The sequence below is a fragment of the Macaca thibetana genome, chromosome 4 (assembly GCF_024542745.1).
Source record: "Macaca thibetana thibetana isolate TM-01 chromosome 4, ASM2454274v1, whole genome shotgun sequence".
Classification (NCBI taxonomy): domain Eukaryota; kingdom Metazoa; phylum Chordata; class Mammalia; order Primates; family Cercopithecidae; genus Macaca; species Macaca thibetana.
In genome coordinates this window covers 156265355-156290377 of record NC_065581.1, presented here as the reverse complement: position 1 = coordinate 156290377, position 25023 = coordinate 156265355, and the positions used below count along the sequence as shown (strand labels likewise).

The window sequence follows — 25023 nt, the reverse complement described above, 5'->3', positions numbered from 1 at the left end:
CCACCAGCGTTTTTAAAAACTAAAGTAGAATAGAATATAATGGAAAATGTCAGAATACGTAACACACAATAGGGGTAAGTTTTGCTTCAGGAGACTTTACTTTGGTTTTCAGTGTGTGTTCAGGGTCATATTACAAACGATTTCTGACTGTGTGTGGTCAAAAAAAGTTGGGAAACCACTTTACCGGGAGCTGACAGAACTGGTTCTCCCTCCATCAACGAGATTTGATGAAGAGAGATAGGCTTATAGTCACTGAGAGATGGGGAGAGCCTGGAAGATACATACCAAAGATCACAGCCCCCACCTGAGCATCGTACTTGATGGACAAGTTTTTTGTTTTTTTGTTTTTTTGAGACGGAGTCTCGCTCTGTCGCCCAGGCTGGAGTGCAGTGGCCGGATCTCAGCTCACTGCAAGCTCCGCCTCCCGGGTTCCCGCATTCTCCTGCCTCAGCCTCCCGAGTAGCTGGGACTACGAGCACCCGCCACCTTGCCCGGCTAGTTTTTGTATTTTTTTTAGTAGAGACGGAGTTTCACCGTGTTAGCCAGGATGGTCTCGATCTCCTGACCTCGTGATCCACCCGTCTCGGCCTCCCAAAGTGCTGGGATTACAGGCTTGAGCCACCACGCCCGGCCTGGACAAGTATTTTTTTAAATTCATTTCCAACATTTAAAAAGTAGAAGAATCTCATGGAAGAATCCAGATTTATGACTCCTTGTGAAAAATCAGAAAATCTGGCAACACTGGGTCGCCGTTCCATGTGGCCTCAATGGGGCATGATTGGAGCTGAGTGGTACCCCCATTCTGTGGCCAGGATATGGTCTGCAGTCACCATGTCCCTGGCTTGTGCCATTCACTTGCCTGTTTGGTCCCTGATGAGGCTGAAGAGGTAGAATAAAGGAGGAAAAAGAATGAAAGAAAGGAAAGAAAGAAAGAGAGAGAGAGAAAGGGAGGAAGCAGGGAGGGGGGGAAAGAGGGAGAGAGGGAGAGAGGAAGGAAGGAAGGAGCAAGGAGGAAGGAAGAGAGGGAGGGAAGAAAGGAGGAAAGGAAAGAAAAAAAAGGAAAGAAGGAAAAGAGAGAAAAGAAAGAGAAAAAAAGAAAAAGAAAAGAAAGAGAAGAGAGAGCGAGGGAGGGAGGAAGGAAGGAAGAAAAGAGAAGAGAAAAGACAAGACAATGAGGATGTGCAGGGTGTGTGCCTCACACTGTGATGCTGTGACCAAGTATATCATCAGGCAACTTGCTTTACCTCGATGTCCCAATTTGTTTCCTTTCTTACACTGCCAGTCAGTCTGATATTTATTGAACTCCTACTAAGTGCCAGGCACCATTCTAGGCCAACAGAGTTCTGCCCTCAGAGAGCTTACTATCTAGTGAGAGGAGATAGACAATAACAGGAGAACAAATAAGATAATTTGAGTGCTGATGAATGCTCTGAAGAAGATAAACAAGATAATGGACTTGAGGGTGACTGTGGTGGGGTAGTTTGCTTTAGCTCAGGTGGCTCTGAAAAGTATCTTTGAGGAGCTGACAGCTGAGTAGGAAGGTGACTCATGAGAAGGAGGCAGCTGTGTAAAAATCCATGGACCAAGTGTCCACATGAAAAGCGAGTGCAATGACCAGGCACGAGAGCAAGTGCCAGTGGTGGAGGACCCGGAGGTCCGGTGGCTGGAAAGTGGCTGATCAAGGGAAGTTGCAGGGAGCTGAGGCCACAGAACTGCCCAGGGCCTCGGAACATGGGAAACACACCCAGCTGTGTTCTACTTGTAGTGAAAAGGTAGGGTTTACAAAAGGGAGAGGCAACATGACGTGTGTTTTTTCAACAACAGCAGTTCTCATCTGTAGCTGCCCATGAGAATCGCCTGAGGAGCTTTGCAAAAGCTCCACCCCCAGAGTCCCATGTCAGCTCAGGTAAATCAGAAAGGGTTGGTAGTTGCAGGAGCAAAGGGCTTGCCAAGATGGGGGGTGCTGGGACCTGGAGGTGAAGGGCACTTCTTATGAACAGGATGGCAGGATTGGTGCGAGGACTCCTACCTTGTTTTTCATTCTGTGTTCTTGCTTGTGAGGATGAATACTGTGTATGTGTTTCATGCATTTTTAACTTTTGGGAGTGCACACTAGAAAACCCTGCTGCTTGCACTGATGTGAAAGTGACTGCAGAGATGAGTGCTTTGCCCACCATCCTCCTCCTCAGTGCTTCCCCAGTGACTTAGCTCCTTCCCCCCTGGGGTACCTGATTGTTGCCTGCATGCTCTGGGAGATGCCCTGTGCAGCTGTCATTTCCCAGCACTGAGGCCAGATTCACACCTTCAAGGTGCACTGAAGCATGTTTTCATCGTGGCTCTTTTATCCACCCTGTTTGCAGTCACCCTCTTCACCATTCAGGTCATCCCTGAGGTCTGGGCCAGCATTCAGGAAATACTGGCAGCAGAAACTCGTTGTTATTTTAAAAGCACATGTCATCCAATTACAAAGTTATAAAAAATATTTGAGCTCTCCAGCCTTGGAATCATTGTCATGTGTATAACAGCTCCCTGGGTTTCATTTCAGATCCTCTCTATTGTTTAGAAGAGGTAGGCTTTGTGGGGTAACTGAGACTGTAGAAAAGGAGGGCATCCCTTCATTTGCTGTGAAGTCATTTGTGGCTGACACTACCCCACAAGCAGGGCCAGGGTGTGGTGGCAGGTTTGGAATTCCTGCTTTAAGAGAGTGAAAGAGGAAGAGATTTGTGTAGTCATCTCCACAAGGCCAGCAGTATAACTGCTTTGCGTTCACATAGGGCTTTTGGCTGGAGGCGGCACTGCTGTGAATGCTTCCCCAGTTATTCAAGCCAGACAAGAGGCCTGAGAGCAGTACCACCTCCTCAGCCATCCCTGTCAAACTCTGCGTCACCAAGCCCTACATGTGCTTCCTGACTAGCTCTTGAGTCTGCATTCTCCCTCACCACTGCCGTGGTGCCTCCATCCCTCTTGCCTCATCCTGTTTTGCTGCTCTTAAACCACCCTCTGCTCACTGGGGTGCTGTGATGGTCCGCAGGTCGGTGGATGCAAGGCCCTCAGCCCGAGGAACAGCCAGTGGAGCCTGAGGATGCTGAGCCCCCAACACGACATGGCTATGAGCAGCAGCGTTATCCCTTTATCCCAGGGGACCATGAAAAATGATCATTTTCTGTGTGTTCCATAAAGCACAAGAGGTCGGGAAGCAAATAAAGATCAGATTGCACCATCCTCTTGCTGAAAACCCTTCAGAGGCCCCGCTGTGCCTACAGAAGTGTTTGCCAAACCGAGTTCCAGGGAACTCCAGGGAACACTTTTGACAAAATGTTAATAGCTTTTCTTTGGAAAAAGGTTCAGTGCTCAAATAGGTCAGGGAAACACTGCCTACCCCTCATCTTCTTGGAGAGTCTCTGTGCACATGAGTGTATTAAAGTGTTGGTAAAGAAATCTGTTTAATTTTAATTCAACATAGCATTTCACAAACCTGCTGGACTGTGGGATCTGTCTTTTGGGAAAACAATTTGCGAAACACTAGCCTACTATGGAAGTTGGCAAACTTTTTCTGTAAAGGGCCAGATAGTAAGTATTTTAGACCTGGTCCCTATGGTCTCTGCTCAACCTCCTCAGTTTTGTATTGTAGGGTGGAAGCAGCCATCCGCCAATTTGTGGCCACTGAAACTTGAATTTCATGTAATTTTCACTTGTCACAAAATATTGTTCTTTCTTTGATTTTTTTCTAACCATTTAAAAATGTAAAAACCGTTCTTAATTTGCAGGCTACATGAAAACGAGGTGGGGAAGATTTGGTGGGGCTGTAGTTTGCTGAGCTCTGGTGGGGGTGGCGGGGGATGAAGTCCCAGCTCCTCCAAGTGCACAGCTGTGTTGTGATCCAGCCCCAGCCCAACATTCCAGGCCCTGCTCACGCCTGTCCTGGGCCTGCCCCCTCACGGTGGGTGCACCGGCAGGGTGGAACCCCTTTTTGTTCCCTACACCCACCCTGCTGTTTCAAACCTCAGGCAGAACCTGCTGTGTAATTTGCTGGGCCCAATGCTGAATGAAAATGTGGGGCCCTTTGTTCAAAGATTATTAAGAGTTTCAAGATAGCCACAGCAGAGCCTTAAAACAAGTGTGGGCCCTTCTAAAAGTGGGGCCCTGCCTAACTGTACCGGCAATACACACTTGAAGCTGGCTTTCACTCCAGACTTTTGTTCTCTTTTCTTCAAGCTGTTTACCTCTTATTAACCATTCAAAATGCTTCTCAGTCCCCACCTCTTCTGTGAAGCTTTCTCTGACCAACTCCTAACCCCTCCTTACCTGACTGGGACCACACTGGGCTTCATTTATCTCTTTACACATCTGCCCCCTTTGTCTCCCCTACGAGACAGAGCAACGTCATTAAGAAAAGTGTTTTTCTCTATTTGTTGCCCAAGAGCCTATAACAGGGTGTGGTGTATAACAGATACCAAATAAATATTTGTGAAACTGAACTGGTCCTGCATGGTAAGGCTGCTGGGAGCTGTTTCCTTTTGAAGTTTACCCATGATCCATTACAAAATTCATACAATGTGCTTCTACTATTTACCAAGAGGATACAGACCATAGCTATGCATGCTCAGTTTCATCGGGGACATTCATCAGGAATGAGAGTGAGCCCCCCAGGGCAGCTCTTCGTTGTAGTAATAACTGACAAGCTTACTCCGGTAGATTTGAAGATAGACAGGTGTAGCTCCTCGACCAATAGGTATGGTTGGGTTCCCCTTCTAGAAGCTCCGTGATGGCCAGGACTTGTTCACCATGGCTTCATCCATGCAGTGAACAGCACCTGGCACATAGTGGTGGGTGCTTCATAAATATTCAGGGAGTGAATGAATAAGAAAAACGAATGCTAAAAGATAACGATAGGCTAAAAGTACTTTGTAATCGGAAACAGAATGTGTGCTTCATAATTCAGTAGTAAAGTCATTGAAGGTGGTGTGGTGGTATGGAGAGAGCCCTAGCCCAGAAGTCAGGATTCTTGGGTTCCAATCATCATAATGACAATAACTTCTAGGTTTTGAGCGTGCTAGCACCATATAAGTCACTTTACTAGGCCACATCATTTTAAATCTCACCACATCCCCAAGAGGTGGGGACCACAGAAGGTGGTGTGTATTGAGCATCCACATCACAGAGCCGGTGCTCAGGGGGGCCTGCACTCAAACCCAAGTCTGAGCCAAAGCCTGTGTTCTTCCCACCCCGTGGGCCTGGCTCTCCCTGTGACTTGGTCATTTAACCTTTGGATTCTCAATTTTCTCATCTGAAAAAAAAAATAAGAAGCCTAGAATCTCTAAGGTTCCTTTCAGTTTTAAAATTTAGTGTTTTGAAAGCAGGGAGTTTGGTCAGAGGGATAGAATAGGTGGTTTTGTTATTATTAGTTTTTATTGGTTTGTTGGTTTCTTAGTAAGTACAGAAAAGGAAAGGAAACCTTGAGTCATTTTGAAAAATCTTGCAAAACAGTAGGTATTTTTCTACATGAAACTCATCCCCACCCCCCAACACACTGTATTATGGGAGATTTACTCTCTTCCCCTTTAACAAAATGTTTTCTCACCGACTACAGCCTTGTGGCAGCATAGACAATAAGCTATTCCTAATACCAATTTGCTGAAAAGGGAAGTGCTATATTATTATATGTCTAAAAATCTGGAGTCATAAACAAAAATGATGTCTTCTTGCAACTCTATCTTATCCCTCTTTAGAGGTATGTTTCAATGCCCTGTCCTTTCCATTGCAGAGTAGTGGTCTACTAGGCTAGGCCTCCACAATCCACCCCTCACCCCTCTAATCACCTCTCCTCCTCTTCGCCTCCTTGCACACTGCATTCCTGCTATTCCTTGAGCACCCCAGGCACAGTGGGTGCTGAAGAGTCCCCCACTTCAGCCTACCTTGGGGCCTCTGTACCAGCTGATCTCTCTGCTCAAAATACTGACCCTGGTTGCTGGATGCCTCACCCCAGAAAGGATTTGTCCTCCCTACCCTACTGTACCCACCCTATTCCCAATCCCCTTAACCCTTCTCCACTTTTATACTTTGCTTTTTTCCCATAGCACTTATTATCTTATAACACCATGTATACCTTATTTATTATGGTGATTGCTTGTTTTCTGTTTATTAGGATGTAAGCCCTATGAGATCAGGGATCTGTTTTGATGCACACCAAGTGCGTAGGACAGTGTTTGATATGGGGGAGCCACTCAGTAAATGTTTTTTGAATGAAAAATTGCATGATCAAATTCAGGAGGAAGAGCTGCTGTTATGGAACACAGGACTACTTCTGTGGACTAGGTAGTTTATAAGCCTGAAGTCGAGAGTTTGCCTTCAGGTAGACTCTAAGCTGATAGAGATAAGATTCTATACATTTTTACCTGCAGAATTGATGGTGCTAGGCTTAAGATACTGGTCTTGTGTATGCTCAGAAAGGCTTTGGCCATAAAATTCCGGACTTAATTATAAGCAATGTATAACTTTAAAATCATATAAATTCTTAGATTGAAAAATAACATTGAAAGGTAGTGATTCCTAAAATAAGAATAACAAAACATTTTCTTGGTTATATTGCAGCAAAGAAGACAGTGGAATCCAAAGAAACAGTTATGATGGGGGACTCTGTGGTGAAAATAAATGGGATTTATTTAACAAAATCAAATGCTATTTGCCACTTAAAGAGTCACCCACTTCAGCTAACTTATGATGGAGGCTTCAGTGAAATAAAGGAGCAAGAAATGTTCAAAGGAACAACATCCTTACCGTCTCATCTCAAGAGTGGAGGGTCAGTATTCTTTTTATTTAATTTTCTGGTCAGGATAATGATGTCATTTACCAGTTTCATCTGTATCTTATATAGATGATTGGTTTGCTTTTTCTCTTTTATATAAGCAAATTTTATGTTAAGGGTACATGAATAGGAGAGACTACTTCTCATGGCCAAATCGAGTTGATTTTATATCATTCCTCATGTAATGCTCAAGAAAACCTTTATTCATGACTGTCACAGTGCTGCTTCTGTAGGACTATCAGAATAAGATTTAGTTGGACTATTCTAGCCATCCCTTGAGTGATAATCATTCCATTTGTGTGTTATTTGGGATTCTTGCATGGCCTGGAATCTCCTGTTGTCTCCCTTTGGGTTAGTTCACTGTCCTTAACTCCGCAAGAGTGGACACTTACTTTATTCTTCAGTAGATCTTGGATTAAATATTTATTTTGCAAACTAATGGCTAAAACAGAAGAGTCCTATAGATTTCAGTTATTTGGGAGATCCCTCCATTAGTCCCTCATAAATGAATGATTGGGAATTACTTTATTTCATACCATGTTCCTAGATAGGGTTTCCTTGAGAATCAATATTCCTACCATACTAAGGATCTGTGGAGAAATGCTTGCTGTTTGGACTGTGAATTCTTACCCTGGTGTTTTACTGAAGAAACCTTGAATAATTGGTGCCTGGAATGGGGGAAAGAGTGGAGAGAACAGGCTCTGTTTTCCAGTCCCAGCCAGTAATGATGCTAAGAGAGGCAGAACGTCTTGAACTGGACAGGTCACTCAGTTTAAGATATTTTTTTCTAGGACTTTCCATTGGGTCATCATGGATAACTGCCCAGTTCAGATTTGCTTAACAAGATTAAATTCCATGAGCCATTTTAAGATCAAGTATTTCTTACCCTCACGTTAGATTTCGAGTCTGATTTTGGCTTGGACACATGTAGCATGCTCAAAACTTTTCCCCCAAGTGGCTGCTTGGCAGCTTGTTTAGCTGAACCGACCTTGTCTGCTGACACAGCCTGAAGAGTGTCACACACACGGAATTTATATTAAGCAACCTAGTAGTCCTTGTAATGTCGTTTTGCATTCAGAACATTTTTTTAAATTAAAGGAAAAATGAAATGTCTCCTTAAGTGGAAGAGAACGACTTCAAATTGGGACTTTGGGAGTTGAGTAGAAAACATCAAACTGGCCATTGCAGACAAATCGTTTCCAGTTGGTGAATAAGAATAGGCTGTGGACCTCAGAGCTTAAACATAAAAGGCAGCAGGAAAACTTGTGTTTCTTTCAGTATTTAAGTAAAAAGGAAACATTTATCTTGCTGCATCCATCCTTACAGTAATGAAAGTTGACTAGAAAAACCAGACAAGAGCTATTTAATTTGTTTATTTGCAAACCTTCAGATGTGGCAGAATAATCTGGAAAGCCAGAGTTCATTATGTCTTCCTCATTCTGGAACTTCAGGGGCATTTTCAGTTACATGTTTTATCCCACAAACAGCAAAAGACAAATCAGTTAGCACTTCTTCCTCACTGTCCAAAATTATGAGGCGTTGGCAACAGCGCTAATTGTTTTCTTTGTGTTTTGTTAGGACAGCTTTTGTATCATATAAGGATTGTGTCTAAGTTGGGTTTGCAATGTACCCTGGCAAGGTTAATTTTCAGTAACATTTTTGCTTTATGAATCTTTACCTCCTTTAATCATTGGGTGGAATTTTGTTGGAGTGGTGCCAAAAAAGAAAAAAGTTTATATAGTAGGATTAAAACAAACCAGAAAATGGAAACTCTTAGCAATTCTTTCATAAATGACATTAGTGAATCAGTCTGGGACACTTGATAATTGTTTCTTGTAAACTAATTTAAGTGACTAATTCCAAGAAACAATCTTTGCTATGCAATGGACTATTCCCAGTTTTGATGCTAGAGCCCTACCCTCAATTAACATTTTTTCATCTTTAGACCATAAAGTGAAAATGAAGACTCTTGTCAGTGAGCTGGGCTGGCAGGAGCAGGGAGGGTTGAGGAGTGTGTAAGTAGACCGTGGAAAGGGGACAGAGTGGGTGAGGACACACTCCTAGTGTGGGGGACCTTGCAGGCTTGTCCAGTGTGAGAGTGGCCACCTGGGTGGTGTGTGTTTGTCTGGCTGGGAGAGGAAGGAGCATTTTATTTCCATGAAACTGCAGTAATTGTATACTCTCATTTAAAATATGGATAATTCAGATATGGGATGGACTGGAGTTCAACTTTATGCTGGTTATGGTGGAAAAAGGATTTGCTAAGCAAAGTATCATTGTAAACAATATTTTAGAGGACTATTTAACTTTACAAAAGAGAACACACTCTCAAGCACGTATGGAATGCCATCCTCAAACCTCGTGCCGGTTATAATAGTCTCCATATGCCCATTTAGGGATTCATTTAAGGTCTGGCAGACTTGCTCCTCAGCAATACTTCACCATCACTTGCTTTGTATTACTATATGGATTAAAAGTAATGCAGCCGCCATTAACAAAATGTGTGTATGCTCCATCCATTCATCCACCCATCCACCCATCCACCCACCGACATATTCACCCACACACCCATTCATCCACCCATCCACCTATCTATCCACCCATTCACTCATCTACTCATCCACTCATCTGCCCACCCATCCACCCATCCATCTGTCTACCTACCCACCCATCCATCATTCATCCATCTATCCATCCATCCATCCATCCATCCACTCATCTATATATTTACCCATCTATCCAACCCATTCACCCATCCATCCACCTATCCACCCATCCATCTATTTACCCATTCACCCATCCATATATCTCCACATCCATCCACCCATTCACCCATCCATCCACCTATCCACCCATCCATCCACCTATCCACCCATCCATTCATCCATCCATCCATTCATACATCCATATACCCATCTACCCATTCATCCACCCATTCACCTATCCATGCACCCATTCACCCATCACCCTATCCATCCACCCATTTATCCATTCACCCATCTATTCATTCACCTATCCACCTACCCATCTACCCATCTATCCATCCATCCATCCATCCATCCATCCATCCATCCATCCATCCATCCATGGAATCTCTTTCAAAGCAGATGAATCTCTTTACCTGCTTTAAAAATCTTTTAAGGCTTTCTGTGTAAATGTTCAAACTGTCATGTTTTGGAAATGTGATCTTTAGGAGGAAAGCCCAAGAGCAGCCAACTGTTGTGGAGAGTCAGGGACTCTTCCTGAGGAGCCAGAATCTTTGGACTTAGGTTTGATTCTCTTTCAGCCACTTGATTTAGCTGTATGTGGCAAGTCTGTTAACACTTTCAGGGGCTCAGTTTTCTAATGTATAAAATGGAAATAACTCTGCTCTTTTATGGGCATCTCCTTCTAGCCCTCACTGTAGGTTGTGGAATGATGACTAAGGCTTGAAAGCCTTACTAATAAACTATCAAGTGCTCTTAGTATTGTTGGAATAAAAAATAAGAAAAGAGGGCTTCTGGTTAAAGGCACAAAGGCATTCTCTAGTAATTCAATGAAAGCAGCAAAGAAGCCGGGCGCGGTGGCTCACGCCTGTAATCCCAGCACTTTGGGAGGCCGAGGCGGGCGGATCACAAGGTCAGGAGATCGAGACCACGGTGAAACCCCGTCTCTACTAAAAATACAAAAAAAAAATTAGCTGGGCGCGGTTGTGGGCGCCTGTAGTCCCAGCTACTCGGGAGGCTGAGGCAGGAGAATGGCGTGAACCCGGGAGGCGGAGCTTGCAGTGAGCCGAGATCGCGCCACTGCACTCCAGCCTGGGCGACAGAGCGAGACTCCCGTCTCAAAAAAAAAAAAAAAAAAAAAAAAAAAAAAAGAAAGCAGCAAAGAATGAAAAACAGAGAAGTAAATTTCATCAATGAAACAAAAAAATGGCTACGACCCTGAACTATACAACATGAAGCAAACTTTACACTGCAGTATGAGCTTGATGTTTGTTGGTCTGCCTGACAAACAGGCCTTCTTGCATTGTGTAATAAATCCTGCTCAATCCATATTTGGAGAAAGGCTAGCCCTATCTTCCCTGTGTCCCTCCCAGGGATGGTTATGTGGCCCAGGGCTGGCTAATGAGAGTTCCAACCCCAGCTACAGCAGTTGATTCAGAGATGGGCACATGATCCAAGCCAGGCTGGTTGCATTCCTCAATGGGACTTTCACCAAGGCCTTTGGGGAAAGTGCTCTTTCTCCAGGTTCACAAACTATAAAGATGATGTGGTCTTGGAGCTGACAGTGGCCTTTCCACAGCCTTATGGAGAGAGGTTCTGAGAGGGAAGTGGTATATAAACAAAAAAAAACAAAGAATGAATATAATGATCAAGTTCAAGGATGATATATAAACCTCTAGATCCAGCTGTGCCTGAAGTCACCACATCAACATTGTAGAATACTATTTTGTGAGCCAATATGTTCCTTTTTCTCTCTCCTTCCTTCTTTTCTTTTTCTTTTCTTCTCTCTCCTTCCTTCCTACCTTCCTTCCTTCCTTTTTTTTTTTTTTTACGAAGTCTAGCTCTGTTGCCAGGATGGCGTGCAGTGGCACGATCTTGGCTCACTGCAACCTCCGCCTCCCTGGTTCAAGCGATTCTCCTGCCTCAGCCTGCCGAGTAGATGGGATTACAGGCATGCACCACCACGCCAAGCTAATTTTTGTATTTTTAGTACAGATGGGGTTTCACCATGTTGGCCAGGATGGTCTTGATCTCCTGACCTTGTGATCTGCCCACCTCAGCCTCCCAAAGTGCTGCGATTACAGGCATGAGCCACCGTGGCTGGCTGGCTTTCTTGCTTTCTTGCTTGCTTTCTTTCTCTTTCTCTTTCTTTCTTTCTTTCTTTCTTTCTTTCTTTCTTTCTTTCTTTCTTTCTTTCTTTCTTTCTTTCTTTCTTTTCTCTCTCTCTCTCTTTCTCTCTCTCTTTCTTTCTCTCTCTCGCTCTCTCTTCTTTCTCTTTCTTTTTCTTTCTTCTTTCTTTTCTTCTCTCTCTCTTCTCCCCTCCTTCCTTCCTTCCTTCCTTCCTTCCTTCCTTCCTTCCTTCCTTCCTTCCGGGAGAGTTTGTGATACTTTAGATTAGGTTTTGTCACTTGGACCATTGCATTCATAAGAATCTAGTTAGCCTTCCAGACCCTAAGAAATCTAGATGATAACAAGGGGTAATTTGAAAGTAGACACATACCTTCTCAGACCTTGAGCAAGAAACAGATTTTACTAAAAGTGAGTCTCTTAATTTAGAAAGGTGTACTCAATATTTAATTAAAGAGATGAGATCTAACGATGTGGGCAGGCTGTGGGAGCAGGGAGTATGCCCTGTGTAAGGACTCCATTCAAGATCCAGATCATGAAGTGAGGGGGAGGATGGAGCTGAGGATGACAGACACTCCTGGTTACATGTGAGCCAGCTAGTTTGTGTGTGTGTGTGTGTTTGGGGGGAGGGGCTTGATACATTAGAATTTAAGGAACCCAGCATGTGAAAGGGCTTTTCTGTGCATCACAGCAACCTGCTCCACACGAACCAAGGGAACATACACTCCCAGGTCAGCAAAGGTAATGGATTTGGTGATTGCAAGTTTAAGAAAACGAACTACAGTTTAAGCTACAGAATACCGTCGTTCGCGCTTTTTATGGATCTTATTCAGTGTCAATAAATAAATGGCTCTGTTTAAAGGTAAATACTATTAAGACAGGAATCAGCGTGGGATTCCAACTTAGATGTATAAGGAACATAGCAAAAGACAAATGAAGAAGCAGATCACAGAAGGTATTACCCTCCAAAAACAAACAATTTTCCACAGTCTCAGAGAAATTATAGAGAACGTGATCATTCTCTTTAAAAAAAAAAAAAGGTCCAGGTGCGGTGGCTCACACCTGTAATCCCAACACTTTGGGAGGCCGAGGGGGGTGGATCATGAGGTCAGGAAATCGAGACCATCCTGGCTAATACAGTGAAACCCCGTCTCTACCAAAAATACAAAAAAATTAGCCAGGCATAGTGACGGGCGCCTGTAGTCCCAGCTACTTGGGAGGTTGAGGCAGGAGAATGGTGTGAACCCTGGAGGCAAAGCTTGCAGTGAGCCCAGATCACGCCACTGCACTCCAGCCTGGGTGACAGAGTGAGACTCCATCTCAAAAAAAAAAAAAAAAAGAAAACACTGTTCTTTGGGTTATAAGAATTTAAATTATAGATTATGAGCCCACATAAGGAGATGAAAAATAAGCTTACAGTACGCAAAAAAGAAATGAAAGAAAAATGTATCAAGAGGAAAGCCACATTAGGAATAAAAATTAGAATAAAACAGCTGAAAATACAATAGGACATGGTGGACAGGCTAGAAGAAATTATACAAAAAGAAATGAATAATAATAAAGCTATGAAAATGATTGTTGAGATAGAGACAGAAGAATGAAACTTGTTTTCCTGAAGAAGATAATTCTCTTCCTTCACTTCCTCTGCTAACACTATCTTACTGTGAATTGTCAGACACTTTTCTAAGTGCTTTACATATATTAAGTCATTTAATATTCATAACAACTCATGAAGAATGGAAGAGATCAGAGCAGAAAGAAGAAAAATATTAAGACATAATAGAAGAAAACTTTCTAGAACAAATACTTAAATCTGAAGCTCAAATGGACACATGGTATTCTAAGAAAATTTGATATGGAATAATCCACACTAAGACATTTCCACCAGTGCTCAGCACTAGAACACTACCCAGTACATAGTACACACTCAGTGAATAATTGTTGATTGGGTGGGCAAATGAAGAAAGTTTCCTATGGCCATCCTGGCTGAACAAACGAGTCACATAAAAGGAGAAGGCGGCAGGCTGGCCCCTGGTTTTCTTAAAGAATCACTCAGGGCCAGAAGGCAGTAATGTCTATGAAGTCCTGAGTATAATAAGGGGTAACTGAAGAATTGTATTGCCAGTCAAATTGTACAGAGGCAACAGATAGACACTTTCAATATGAATGAACTGAGGGAATATACTACTCATGCACTTTCCAGAAAACTTGTAGACAACAAAATGATGAGTCAAAATTCAAAACCTAGAAATGAAGAAGCTATGGTAAAAGCATTCATGGTGAGTACAGTAATGATTTTGTTTTCGTATTGGATTAAAACTAAACAACTCTGGTTATGGAAAAGAAACCTTGACTATGTGGTAGTAATATAAATGACCAAAACCAGTACTTGGGAGGAAGTGTGAGTACTGATTTCTTTATATTCATAATGGGGAATAGATTTGTCAGTAGCTAAAGTCTGAAATTGAAATATATACTTGAAAAAATAATGATTTCAGCATCCTAATGTTTTTCATTACTTTTTTCTTAACTTTAGAGAGATCTTTTAGAAACTATTATTTCTTTGTAAAGACCCATTCATCTGAAGTTCTACAGTTCCTTTAGTTTCACCTCAATTTCTGTTTCTCTGTTAAGTTCAAGCAAAATTTATACTTAATGCTTTTTCACTACAATATAATGTATGGTATGATACTGTTTATATGTATACATTTACCTGCCCTCCCTCCTGCCCTTCTGTTCTTTCATTCTTCTATCTTTTCCTTTGAACATATGCAGAAATATGTCTGGAATGATGTTGACCACATATTATGATGTTTATTTCTGGGTGGTGGGATCCTGGATAATTTTTTAAAAATCTTCTTTGTACTTTATTATATTGCCTGGCCTTTAAAAATAATAAATATATCATTTTTTCAAAAACAATGAAGTCATTATTCTTTTAAGAAATTAAGAGCAATGTGGCTGAGAAACTTTCCATTTGGAAAAGACAAGACATTGGCCTGATTTTGTAGAGGCCCTTCTTGTTTCTGTCCAATAAGCATTTCCTGGTAAGCAATGCCCTGTGCTAAGGGTTTGGAAGATAGAGGAGTTGACCCCGTCCCTGAGGAGCTTACCAGCATGTCAGGCCTTGCTTCTCAAGTATGTTCCCTGGACCAGCAGCATCAGCATCCTCTGGGAGCCTGTTAGAAATGCAGAACCTCGGTCCCCAGACTTACCAAATTAGAATCTGCATTTTTATAAGATCTCCAAGTGCATTGAATGCACACACGAGGTCTGGAAGCACTGTTCAAAGATGAACTCGAATGCTGGAGGAATGAAAGGGGAACTGAAAGAAGGTATCCTGAGAGTTTAGAGGTCAGAGCAGCTAACTCTGACTTGAGGATCAAGGGAAAATTCCTAGAGTAGTTGGGATTTGGGGGTACATTTTGAAGGTTGATTGTCATGAGGGATGGAGCACTGTGTTCTTGGCTAAAGGAGGAGCATAAGCCAGAGGTGGGATTTGACGTGGCAGTGGCAGGAGGCATCCTGAGGCTGCAAGCCATAGTGCTGAGCAGCGTGTCTGGAAGGGAAGTTAGGGACACACGACAGATGGCCTTCAATGCCACTCCCAGGCATGTGGGTCCATTGTTTAAATAAAGGTGCACCACTGAGAGGTGACTTTCGCTGTCAGTTATGTGAAGGACGAATGGGGAGAGGAGAGCCTGGGACAAAGGAAGCCATTGGGAAGCGGTTGCAGCAGTTCTAGCGTAAGGTGAGGGGAGCATGGCACCAGGGCATTCAGAATGGAAAGAAGAGATGGAACCCTGCATTGCACTGGTTACCACAGTAGCATGCTGCAGAAGAGGCCAGTCACAGCCACTGCTCCCTGTACTGAACGAAGTCCTCCCAGATGCAGCACTGACAAGTTACAAGGGCTTTTCACATGCAGTGCCTTGAAACTGTGGGGCTTTGAATGTTAAGGGGAGTATGAAACCATGAGCCTTTACTCTTAAGCTAAGGAAATTTAAGGTTAACTAAGTTAAGCTAACGTGGATAGCGACAAAGCAATATATCTAATCGTGTATATATATATAGAACTTTAGTAATAACCAGTTAGTGATTATTGAAAAAGGTGCCAAGGTTGTGTGTGTGTGTGTGTGTGTGTGTGTGTGTGTGTGTATTTTAGTCTTGTGCCCAAGCCAACACTATTAAGTACCTTGGAGGACTTTCTTAAAATTTTGATCTTACAGACATCCCTTTAAAACCATGTCCTTTAATTTCAAGTGTTTCTGTATAGCTGTTTAAGTAGAGTGTTTAAGTTTAGTAATTAAGAAAAAGTGATAATCTGACTGGATGCAGTGACTCACACCTGTGATCTCAGCACTTTGGGAGGCTGAGGTTAGGAATTCAAGACCAGCCTGTCCAACATGGTGAAACCCCATTTCTACCAAAAATGCAAAAAAATTAGCTGGGTGTAGTCCCAGCTACTTGGGAGGCTGAGGCAGGAGAATTGCTTGAACCCAGGAGGCAGAGGTTGCAGTAAGCTGAGATCACACCCCTGCACTCCAGCCTGGGTGACAGAGTGAGACTCCATCACACACAAAAAAAGAAAAGAAAAAGTGATAATCTGTCTGGAAACTGTATATCTGGTGCTTTAGGCTCTGAAACATGCTGAGGGGACCCTCCCTCCGTTGTCCACCCCTCCGGTGGTATTACCAAATTGCAGTCGAAGTATTGAAGAGACTATAAAGCAGGATCAGCAAACTAAGGCCCATGAGCTAAATCCAGCCCATTACCTGTTTTTATAAATACAACTGTATTGGAACACAACCACACTCATCATTTACCTATTGTCCATGGCCATCTTCCAGCAAGAGTTGAGTACTTATGACAGAAACTCTGTGGCCACAAAGCCTAAAACATTTACTACCTTGAACCTACACAACTTGAATCTAGTTTGAAAAATGAAGTGTCTTTTTCTTATGGCAAGGATAAGTTTAGTTCAAAAGTTGCTAAATTTTCTCTTACCCATAAGCATCCTTTACAATTTCCTTGCATGTCATTTTTTCCAAAGTGGAAATAAATTTATTGACTTTTTAAACATTCCAAATGCTTCTATTTAATCTACTTCTTAATATTTGTTTATTCCTCTAAAGTAGGAATAAACAAACTACAGCCAGCCAGGTCTGGTGGCTCACGCCTGTAATCCCAGCACATTGGGAGGCCAAGGTGGACCAATCACCTGTGGTTGGGAGTTCGAGACCCACTTGGCCAACATGGTAAAACCCCATCTCTACTAAAAGTACAAAAATTAGCCAGGTGTGGTGGCACATGCCTGTAATCCCAACTACTTGGGAGGCTGTGGCAAGAGAATCACTTGAGCCTGGGAGGTAGAGGTTGCAGTGAGCAGAGATCACACCACTGCACTATAGCCTGGGCGACAGAGCAAGACTGTCTCAAAACAAACAAACAAACAGACAAACTACAGCCCAGGAGTAAAATCTGGCCATCCATCTGGTTTTTGTTTGTTTGTTTTGTTTTTCTTTTTTACAGCCCTTGAGCTAAGAATGGTTTATATACTTTTTAAAATCATTACGTTTTAAATGGTTGTGAATGTAGCCACGTAGTACCTGGATTTTCCCACTTGGCCTACAAAGCCAAGTATTATATATTATCTATACCTACAGCATATATTATCTAGCTCTTTAGGGAAAAAGCTTGCTAACCTCTGACTAAAGAACTTTAGTCATAATAATTAGAAGAACTGTCAGAATTACAGCAAAATCTGAATTTTTTAGTTTTTTTTTTTTTTTTTTTTTTTTTGAAACAGAGTCTCGCTCTGTTGCCCAGGCTAGAGTGCAGTGATGCAATCTTGGCTCACTGCAGCCTCCACCTCCCAGGCTCAAGCGATTCTCCTGCCTCAGCCTCCCAAGTAGCTGGGATTACAGGTGCACGCCACCACACCCAGCTAATTTTTGTATTTTTAGTAGAGATATGGTTTCGCCATGTTGGCTAGGCTGGTCTTGAACTCCTGACCTCAAATGATTCGCCCACCTCAGCCTCCCAAAGTGCTGTGGTTACAGGCATGAGCCGCCATCCCTGGCTAATTTTATAGTATTTTTAAAAAATATACTTGTATTTCTTTGGGGTGCATGTGGTCCAGAAGTAGATATTTTCCACATGATTGACTCATGGATGGGCAGTGGTAACTCAAGTCACTCCATGTATAGCACTGCCATAGCCACAGATTGGTTCTGGCTGTTCAGAGTGAAATGTAGGACCCTCCTCACTGATTGTAAGAGAAGACTTTGCTATTGCTCTTAAACATGTAGGCTGAGGAAGAGAGGCCTGGGAATGCTGTACCCATTTTGCTTTCATCAGAACTCCACCCTGGTTACAGCTGGAACTGAGGGAAAGGCAGGGCTAAGAGAATCGTAGAAAGATGCAGCCAAAGGTCTGATTGCACCATGCCTAAAACCCACCCTACCTGTCCACATTTGGGTTATGTGAGTCAATAAGTTCCATTTATTGTTTAAATCCATTAAAATTAGGTTTTTGTTATTTGTCGATTAAGATATCCTAACGAACAAAACAGTGCCGATCTGCCTCTACGAAGAATTTCACAGAGGAGCTTTAAGAATTAATTTCTGAAATTATTTTTGGTACATGAAAAATCATTGCCAAAAAAATGTAATTACAGTCTTTAATAATATGGAGCAGGAAACTAGGAAGAACAATTTTGCTGGATGACTGAATCAAGATCCAAAAACATCTGATAGGCAGGAATTCTTTGCCAAATGCAGCACTGTGGAATTTAGGAGGAATGAGCAAAGGCCCAACCTGGATGGGAAAATCTGCCTTAGTGCACATGCAGGAAAAGATTAGAGACACCCACCACTGTGATGTGGCCACCAAACTGCTAATGTCATTTTAGGCTGAAGTGTTACTTAGAACATCTCTCTGTCCTCAAGCAATACTACCTTTGGCTGAGTGCTGGGTTCCAGACTTTAAATGGGATCCAGACAAGCAAACACTCACTTCAAGTAACTGAGTATCCTAGAAGAGATTTGAAACGGTATCATGTGAGGAACAGTTGAAGGGACTGGAGGAGTTTGCTGATGACATCAGCGATGACCACAATCATAATAGTAAACATGGATTATTTACCCTGTGCCTGGAACTGTGCCAACCAATTGCACATCCTATCATTTAGTCCTCACAACAGTCTCACATTGGGGGTTAGTGTTATTTACCACCCCCTTATACAGATGAGGAAACCAAAACTTACCCGAGGTCACACAGCTATAAGTGGTTGAACCATGGGATTTAAACCACAGGAGATGACTTTATGTGGGGAATGCAGCGTCTTTAAATATGTGCAGGATTATCAAGAAGGAAAAGGACAAAGATTTGTTTCATGCAGTTCCAATTAGTAGAACCAAGACCAATGAGTAGAGTTTACAGGAAAACAGATTGCTGTTGAGTACGTAAGTCCATCTATTCTTCCTTTTCTCCTTAACGGAGTGATTTTCTTTTCTTGATGCCTCTCTTCCCCATTCAGTCTTACCGTGGGACTTCAGCTCTATGGCTGTGTGGAAACCCTGGTAGGCTTCCCCCGCTATCCTGTTCCTCCAGGGCTACATTCTGTTCTTTCCTCTGCCTGAAATCCTGCCAACCCTTGATTTGTAGAACCTCTTGAATGTGTTCCTTCTTCTCCAGTTCCACTGTCACCCTCAGATTAGTCCTTGTTCATTCTCTCCAAGTCTCCTAAATACTCCCGTCATCGCACACCCCCAAATCCCATCACTTCCTTGTATAAGAACCTATGACAGTTCCTTATTGCCTGTCAAATCAGATTCATTTACTCAACCCACAGTGTGGGGCAACTGTTCCCAATACTTCTCAGTAGAAACCTTCTATGACTGTCTTACTTGCCCTGGGCACTTATCCCCTGCCCTCAGTATCAGGCTGCTTATGCCAGTCTTTATTTTCACTCGTGCTATTCCCCTTCTGAGAGTAGTGTTGTCATTTGCTGGTTTAACTTTTATTTTTTTTTATTATTATTTTTTGAGGCAGAATCTTGCTCTTTCACCCAGGCTGGAGTGAAGTGATGCAATCTCAGCTCATTGCAACTTCCACCCCTCTGGGTTCAAGCGATTCTCCTGCCTCAGCCTCCTCAGTAGCTGGAATTACAGGCGCCCGCCACCAGGCCTGGCTAATTTTTGTATTTTTAGTAGAGATGGGGTTTCACCCTGTTGGTCAGGCTGGTCTTGAACTCCTGACCTTAAGTGATCCGCCTGCCTCAGCCTCCCAAAGTGCTGGGATTACAGGTGTGAGCCACTGCACCCTGCCTATTATTATTTTTGAGATAGGGTCTCACTCTGTCACCCAAGCTGGAATGCAGTGGCATAATCATAGCTCACTGCAGCCTCGACCTTCTGGGCTCAAGCGATCCTCCTGCCTCAGCTTCCAAAGTGGCTGGGGCTATAGTTGTGTGCCACCATGCTAGATAGTATAAAAATTTTTTTTAGAGGGAGGTCTTGCCATATTGCCCAGGCTGGTCTTGAGCTCCTTGAACTCCTAGGCGCAAGTGATCATCTCACCTAGGCCTTCCAAAGTGGTGGCATTACAGTCGTGAGCCACCATGCTGGCCAACTTTTACTCTTTAAAGGCCCATTTTGTGGTCCACTTCTCCCACTCACTAATCACTTCCTTCTTAGCACCCTCTAGTTCTTGCAATCTGTTTAACTTCACATTCTAGCACGTTATTAACAACTCTATTGGACTTTTCCATGAAAAAACAGTGGTTCCTTAGTTCCTCAGAGTAGATTTTAAACTTCATCAGGACAATGCCATGCACATTCTTTAACTCAATAAGATTTGGCTCTGGACCACTTAGATTAGGGATTATTGACTCATAAGGAAAGAGAAAATTAATCTCAGTTTATTAAGTTCTTCCAACATCAGTCGCTGTACTAAGCAGAGTCACTGCATTTGATTTAAGATGAGGAAACCAGGCTCAGCACAGTGGCTCACACCCGGCAATCCTAACACTTTGGGAGGCCAAGATGGGAGGATTGCTTGAGACTAGGAGTTTTAGACCAGCCTGGTCAACATAGCAAGGCCCCCATTTCTATTTAAAATTTTTTTTTTTTTAATGATGAGGAAACCAAAGCCAAGTAAAAGGTCACAATGCCGATAAAAGTTAGACCCAGGACCCAAACTCAGGCAGCTTGGGTTCAGAGCCTACACATACCCTCCACACCATAAGGATCACATAGAACAGCAGTTAATCCCAGTCCTGTGCTCTTTTTTATTTCTAGCATTATTATTACTTTTTAAAAATTATACTTTAAGCTCTGGGATACACGTGCAGAACGTGCAGTTTTGTTACATAGGTGTACGCGTGCCATGGTGGTTTCCTGTGCACATCAGCCCGTCATCTACATTAGGTATTTCTCCTAATGCTCCCCTAATGCCTCCCCTAGCTCCCCACCCCCTGACAGGCCTCAGTGTGTGGTGTTCCCCTCCCTGTGTCCATGTGTTCTCATTGTTCAACTCCCACTTATGAGTGAGAACATGCAGTGTTTGGTTTTCTGTTCTTGTATTAGTTTGCTGAGAATGATGGTTTCCAGCTTCATCCATGTCCCTGCAAAGGACATGAACTCATCCTTTTTTATGGTCGCATTGTATTCCATGATGTATATGTGCTACATTTTATTTATCCAGTCTTATCATTGATGGACATTTGGGTTGGTTCCATGTTTTTGCTATTGTGAACAGTGCCACAATAAACATATGTGTGTACATGTGTCTTTATAGTAGAATGATTTATAATCCTTTGGATATATGCCCAGTAATGGGATTGCTGGGTCAAATGGTATTTCTGGTTCTAGATCCTTGAGGAATCGCCACACTGTCTTCCACAATGGTTGAACTAATTTACACTCCCACCAACGGTGTAAAAGTGTTCCTAAATTTCTCCACATCCTCTCCAGCATCTGGTGTTTCCCGACTTTTTTTTTGTTTTTTTTTTTTGAGACGGAGTCTGGCTCTGTCGCCCAGGCTGGAGTGCAGTGGCCGGATCTCAGCTCACTGCAAGCTCCACCTCCTGGGTTTATGCCATTCTCCTGCCTCAGCCTCCCGAGTAGCTGGGACTACAAGCGCCCGCCACGTTGCCCGGCTAGTTTTTTGTATTTTTTTTTAGTAGAGACGGGGTTTCAACATGTTAGCCAGGATGGTCTCAATCTCCTAACCTCGTGATCCGCCCATCTCGGCCTCCCAAAGTGCTGGGATTACAGGCTTGAGCCACTGCACCTGGCCTATTTCCTGACTTTTTAATGATTGCCATTCTAACTGGCATGAGATGATATCTCATTGTGGTTTTGATTTGCATTTCTCTAATGACCAGTGATGATGATGTTTTTTAAAATATATTTGTTGGCCGCATAAATGTCTTCTTTTGAGAAGTGTCTGTTCATATCCTTCACCCATTTTTTGATGGGGTTGTTTGTTTTTTTCTTGTAAATTTGTTTAAGTTCTTTGTAGATTCTGGATATTAGCCCTTTGTCAGACGGATAAATTGCAAAAATTTTCTTCCATTCCGTAGGTTGCCTGTTCACTCTGATGATAGTTTCTTTTGCTATGCAGAAGCTCTTTAGTTTAATTAGATCCCATTTGTCAATTTTGGCTTTTGTTGCCATTGCTTTTGGTGTTTTAGTCATGAAGTCTTTGCCCATGCCTATGTCCTGAATGGTATTGCCTAGGTTTTCTTCTAGGGTTTTTATGGTTTTAGGTCTTATGTTTACATCTTTAATCCATCTTGAGTTAATTAGTTCTGTGCTCTTCTTGAGAACTGGGAGACTCAGCACTGCTGAGCTTTTGCATATAAGAAGGACACTTCGTTTTTTCCCCTAGAAGTGGGGATACATGCGTGTGGTATTTATGTAGGCAACCTCATCACTGACCATGACCGCAGGGAGAGTGGACCATTGACTTTGGAAGCCCGTCAGTTGAAAAGTATCTTGCTTGATTTTAATAGTTGTATAGGGCAGTTGTATATATTGAAAGGAAGGCCTTGTCCCTAGTCTCAAACCTTCTCGTTATTTCTAGGAGTCATAAATATGAGAACTTCCTTGGCTCCACACCCTGACAAACTTTTGGTATTTTACCTTTACCAAAATCAATCATTTTGGTATTGATTCTTTTCTCTCTGCCTTCTTTGAGAGGTCCCTATCCCCATAGCCATTTTTGATTGGCTTGGGACATTTGCTATCATGTATTTTTATTATGTACAAATAAAGCAGTTGTTTCTGAATATTAATTAGATAATTTTTGGAAAATTGGCTTCATCTTTTTCCTATTTTATGATTAAAGGATGTGTTAAGTGTTTTTTTTTTTTTTTTTTTTTTTTTTTTTTTTTAAAGAAAAAAAGGTTGGGAGTGGCTGATGAGCGCTGTGGCTCACATCTGTTATCCCAGCACTTTAGGAGGCCGAGGCAGGCAGATCACCTGAGGTTGGGAGTTCAAGACCAGCCTGACCAACATGGAGAAACCCCGTCTCCACTAAAAATACAAAATTAGCCAGGCGTGGTGGCGCACGCCTGCAATCCCAGCCACTCAGGAGGCCGAGGCAGGAGAATCCCTTGGACTTGGGAGGCGGAAGTTGGGGTGAGCCGAGATCACGCATTGCTCTCCAGCCTGGGCAACAAGAGTGAAACTCTATCTCAAAAAAAAAAAAAAAAAAAAAAAAAAAAAAGTGGAGGGGGAACATGTTTATGAGGTAAAAAATGGTATTTGGAGAAGCTAATCTTCAGGGCGGTAGGAAAGGCCAAGGGCTAAGCTGCAACACAGCATAGTCACTGGGGGGCTCACTACACAGGAAGCAGAAGCCACGGGCACATACAGATGTCCACGGGACTATCATATGTATAGGCCTTCTCTGTGAGCTTTTTGGGACAACTATTATATTTGATGGCCAAAAAGAAATTTTGATATAAAACTTGCACTCTGCTTCTCCTGGTGTTTTTTTACTTTGGAATTTTGTGCAGATATTTAAAAGTCAGTACTTCTAAGTGTCAGCTCTGGCTAAAGAGAAGCTGTATCCTTCAGAGATGTTCTCTACATTAAATAAAACTTTTTAAAAACCTGAGCATATAATCCTGCTATTGGCCAGCCACTGCTCTTTTGTTTGGAATACAAAATATTTGTCATCTGGGGACTGTCCAAATTTATTTTCAGTTTTTTAACGTTTAAAATATTTCTAAAAATAAATATTTTCAGAGAATATTAATTTAATTTTAAAAATGGAACCAGGGCACATTTTTATGTAGTGGAAAGAGAAGTGAATTTATTAATTATGAGACCTAGGCTCCAAATGTGTCTTTACTGTGTGACCTTGGGCACATCTGGCCAGCTGGGACAGAATTTCTTTGTCTGCAGGGTTGAGGGGAGGGAGGAAGAGAGAAAAAGAGACAGAGGTCTTTCCCAGCTCCCGAAGGCTAGGCTTTTGTAATCCAAGCATCCCAGAGTTCTTTCTTAACTGTAACAGTGACCTCTTGTGGTATATATCCTTAACCAATTTTGTTTTGATTTGCAAAGTAAACTGGATTTTTTGTTCTTTCTAGTAACTGTATTTCATGTTGTTAGGCAAATATGACTTGTTTTAAAAAGATAAATCTTACTTGGAAATCAAAGGTAAATTAAAGCAGCATATCAAGGCCAGGGTGGTGGCTCATGCCTATAATCCCAACACTTGGGAGGCCGAGGCGGGCAGATCACCTGCGGTTAGGAGTTTGAGAACAGCCTGGCCAACATGGCGAAACCCCGACTCTACTAAAAATACAAAAATTATCCGGGCATGGTGGCGTGTACCTGTAATCCCAGCTACTGGGGAGGCTAAGGCAGGTTGCAGTGAGCAGAGATTGCGCCACTGCACTCCAGCCTGAGCAACAGAGCAAGACTTCATCTCATAAAAACAAAAACAAAAACAAAACAGCATATAGAGCACCAAACCCCACCTTATAAACAATTCTCGATGGTTTCTTCAGAAACTGTATATTGGCCGGGCACAGTGGCTCACTCCTATAATACTAGCATTTTGGGAGGCTGAGGCAGGAGGATCACTTGAGACCCAAAATCACCAGCCTGTACAACATAGTGAGACCCTGTCTCTACAAAATGTTTTTTAAAAAGTAACCAGACATGGTGGCATGTGCCTATAGTCCCGGCTACTCGGGAGCCTGGGGTGGGAGAATCACTTGCTGAAAGGAGTTTGATGCTGCGGTGAGCTGTGATTGCAGCACCACTGTACTCTAGCCTGGGTGACAGAGTGAGACCTATCTCAAAATAATAAAGAAGAAACTGTATATAGCAGACTCTTGTCATTTACAAAATTAGAAGTGTTTTG

The 25023-nt window shown here is 42.7% G+C and overlaps 2 protein-coding genes across 23 annotated transcripts in view; one reads left to right on the top strand and one right to left on the bottom strand.

Moving 5' to 3' along the window:
* Positions 1–25023, bottom strand: part of SNX3 (sorting nexin 3) — a 1122685-nt gene that overhangs the window by 651460 nt on the left and 446202 nt on the right. The window lies entirely within an intron of this gene.
* ARMC2 (armadillo repeat containing 2) overlaps positions 1–25023 on the top strand; it is a 219665-nt gene that overhangs the window by 114099 nt on the left and 80543 nt on the right. For all 9 annotated transcript variants that reach the window (XM_050789125.1, XM_050789130.1, XM_050789127.1 and 6 more), the window contains one exon: positions 6592–6799. In XM_050789125.1, the coding sequence (XP_050645082.1) occupies positions 6592–6799 (208 nt within the window). The remainder of the gene's footprint in view (positions 1–6591; positions 6800–25023) is intronic.